Source organism: Verticillium dahliae, genomic scaffold, assembly GCF_000150675.1.
Source record: "Verticillium dahliae VdLs.17 supercont1.22 genomic scaffold, whole genome shotgun sequence".
Classification (NCBI taxonomy): Eukaryota; Fungi; Ascomycota; class Sordariomycetes; order Glomerellales; family Plectosphaerellaceae; genus Verticillium; species Verticillium dahliae.
In genome coordinates, this window is record NW_009276918.1 from 498969 (window position 1) to 502089 (window position 3121).

A 3121-nucleotide genomic window follows, 5' to 3' on the forward strand; every position below is an offset into this window, starting at 1 on the left:
ATAGAATACACTACTATAGTTTAAAAAAATCGCAAAAATAATAATTAGCAGGCACAGGCACCAGCACCGTCAACGGCACCCCCGCCGCCCCACCGCACGTGCCGACCATGAACGAGCAGGTCGCCGAGCAGGCGCGTCTCTCGCGCATCGCCGAGAAGACGCAGCGCGAGGCGGCCGAGAAGGCAGCGGCGCACGCCCGCAAGGTCGTCCCGGCGGCGACGGAGCGCCCGTCCCTCAACGAGGCGGCGCACCTCGCCGGCCTGACGCCGCGCGTCATACTCGACGCCAAAAAGGCCACGGGCAAGGACTCGCTGTACCTGTCGGCCATTGGGCGCCGCTTCCGCGATGACAAGCTCGCAAGGCGTGGCAGCTGTACTGGAAGTACTTCAACGGGCAGTCGGCGCTCGAGCGCATTGCGCTGCAGGAGGACATGAAGCGTAAGGAGGCTTGGACTCAGTTGACGGCTATGAGCGAGTATCTCATTTGCGTTCGTCACTGGTGAGGCGGAGCATGGGGCCAGCTACATGTAGCTACCACGGACGTTGGGGGAAGGGGGGTTGGCAGGGGGCGGAGTCTATACGCGCTGCGTCGTCGTTGCACATGTCATGGACCAGGGCATGGGCCGGATGCGGGAGCCTCGGCCGCCATGTTGAACAAGACGATACAGCTATGATGCACATGCGATGACGTGCTGCTGTTGGATAGCCCGGTTCGATGCTGTTTGAAGTATCACGACGAAGGAGCTTTAAGAGTAGTTTCTGTGCGTTGTGTGCGTATTGAACTACGTAGCTTGCCAAATAATCAAGGTATACCGTGAGGAAAAAACAAGAGAGAGAACAAGCCTCAGTTCGCCGATCCCAAATGCCTGGCCGCCGCCCCCAGAGGTATCACATCCGCCCGTCTGTAATGATTCAAAAATGCTGCACTATAAGAGGACCCGGTGGCCGAAAAGGAAATAAACAAAATCAAGAGGCGAGGAAACAGGAAGATGCAACGAGTCGGTGCCCGGCAGAGCCTGTCCGTCAGGCCAGTCGTCGTGATTCCTCTCTCGAGAAGAACATTAAAAGGAAAGGAACACTCAGCACAAGGCGTGCTCACTTCGTACTCATCCAGGCTCTGTGATGCAAACGCCTGAAACCGTGCAAGATCCCCACCCCCCCATGCGAACCCAAAGAGAAGCTTTAATGCAACGATCCAAGACCAAAATAGGAAGAGAAATCAAAGGTCGAGCGACCTCTACTGCGTGAGGTCCATGCCAAAGTCGTCATCGCCCTTGAAGTTGAGCGAGACGTCATCATCGGGGTCATTCCAAAACTCATTAGCGCCAGTCAAGTCGCCGGTGACTGTGCCGTCGTCATTGTCGAGTGGGCTGCCGCCGAGACCGTCAGAAGGGTTACCGGAGCCGTTGAGCGGCTCGCCGCGGAGATCGGTGTGATTGGGAACGCGCAGGCCAGATCCTGCCGTGCGCGAGTAGCCCAGGGCGTCGTTCTTGGAGATGGCCTCCATGAGCTCAGTTTGCATCCGTTTCTCATCATCTGTCAGCTCAAAAGGGAAATGACCACCGAGCTCGGCAATGATGTTCATGAGCTCCTCCTGCTGTTGAAGCTTGAGATGGAGCATCCACATCAGATCGCGGGACCAGCTGACAGCGCCGTTCAGAATATCGCCCTTGTTGGGTCCCTTGTCCTTGTCTTCCAGAGGCAGACCGGTCGTGATGTTGCCAGCAGCTCCACCTGTTGCGCGGCGAGCGCCAGGCCCAGCCAGGCCAGATGTCGCCTGGGAGGGGCTGGAAATACCAGACAGCGTAGGCGACAGTGGCGTTCCATTCTGGATCATCTTTCGAATCTTCTCGTCTTCGAGCCTGTGCGAGGGTACAAGTCTGCTCAAGTCTTGGATCCTTTCGTTGATGTTATCGCGGCGACGACGTTCAACGAGATTGTGAGACTCTCTTCGGCGCTTGCGCTTCATCTCTTGGGAAGAGACTGCTGTGCCTTGCGACGCACCGAGCTTTGCAGGCATAGACGTCCCGCCCTTCATCATGACCTCGTTGAGGCCGGCCATACCGGGCTGTACAGGTGAGAATCCGGGGTTGTACGATGCCGCCATGGGGTTGCTGGGTTGCATCCACTGTCCGGAGGGTGACTTTTCATGGATGCCCGGCGTGCGCACTGACTGGCTCGCAAAGCTGGTCGAGTCTTGCGAACCCATGGAGACGCCGTGCATCGCGGCCTTTGCTGTCATCGGGCTGCGGGTGCTGGAACCCTTGCGTTGCATGGTCTGTGCCATCCGTTGCCTGCTCTTGGCGTTGAGATAGTTGGCATCGACGCCATCCGGTGTGAGGTCGGAACCTGCGTGTGGTGATCCGGAGAAAGAGATGGGAGACTGCATTGATGCGCCCAGGGATTGGTGGTTGAAGCCCCCTCGGTAGTGTGAGTTGTAGCTGTGAACAAAGGGACTCTGGATAGGATCGCCATCAGGCGTGTTCGAGTAGCCATTGAGGTTTGAGTCCATGCCATGGTGAGAACCGTACATCGCCTGTGGGTAGCTCATGTTGATTTCAGACACCCCGCCGAGATCCTGGCCGTGCATGCCCCCTTGCCCATCGGTTGGGCTGTTGAGGCCGTCAAGCAGCTCATCGTCGCCGAAGAGCGCCGAGCCGCTGGAAAAGGCGTTTGAAGAGTTGGAGTTGGAGTTGGTGTTGTTGAAGTTGTTGTTGTGGTATGATGAGGAATAGTTGCCACCCATGGCGAGGTCGTTCGGGTCAATACTTCCACCACCGTTGGTGCCGCCCCCGAACTGACCGAAGCCGTGCTGAGCCATTGTGGAGGATGTATTCCGTAGATTGCGAGGGTGAATTTCGTGTCGCTTCAATAGTTTCGCTTTGGTGCCTACGCACGCCGTCTGACAGTGTCTGGGCTGGAACGTCGATCACGGTCGAGCAGGTGCGATTCTGCTCCCGATACAATTGAGGCTGCTATAGAGACACCGAGTTAGATCCAGAATGGATATAGAGGTTGGCCGGCGCAGATGGCGATGGAGGAACGCCGAGAGGGCCGGACGAACGTGATGGGCGACCACGACAGATGCGGAAAACCAGCTCGATGCGGGGTGGACGAGGAAA

At 57.5% G+C, this 3121-nt stretch overlaps 2 protein-coding genes across 2 annotated transcripts in view; one reads left to right on the forward strand and one right to left on the reverse strand.

Moving 5' to 3' along the window:
• VDAG_08822 (rmd11) overlaps positions 1 to 434 on the forward strand; it is a gene marked incomplete at both ends in the record, with an annotated part of 2306 nt that extends 1872 nt beyond the window's left edge. Inside the window, one exon of the mRNA XM_009651139.1 lies at positions 52 to 434. Coding sequence (XP_009649434.1) covers positions 52 to 434 — 383 coding nt within the window. The remainder of the gene's footprint in view (positions 1 to 51) is intronic.
• An 802-nt stretch (positions 435 to 1236) lies between these two features.
• VDAG_08823 (GLCD beta) lies at positions 1237 to 2820 on the reverse strand (the record flags this gene model as incomplete). Its single annotated transcript, XM_009651140.1, has 1 exon — positions 1237 to 2820. The coding sequence occupies one exon, from the start codon at positions 2818 to 2820 to the stop codon at positions 1237 to 1239; it is 1584 nt and encodes a 527-aa protein (XP_009649435.1).
• Positions 2821 to 3121: the final 301 nt, after the last annotated feature.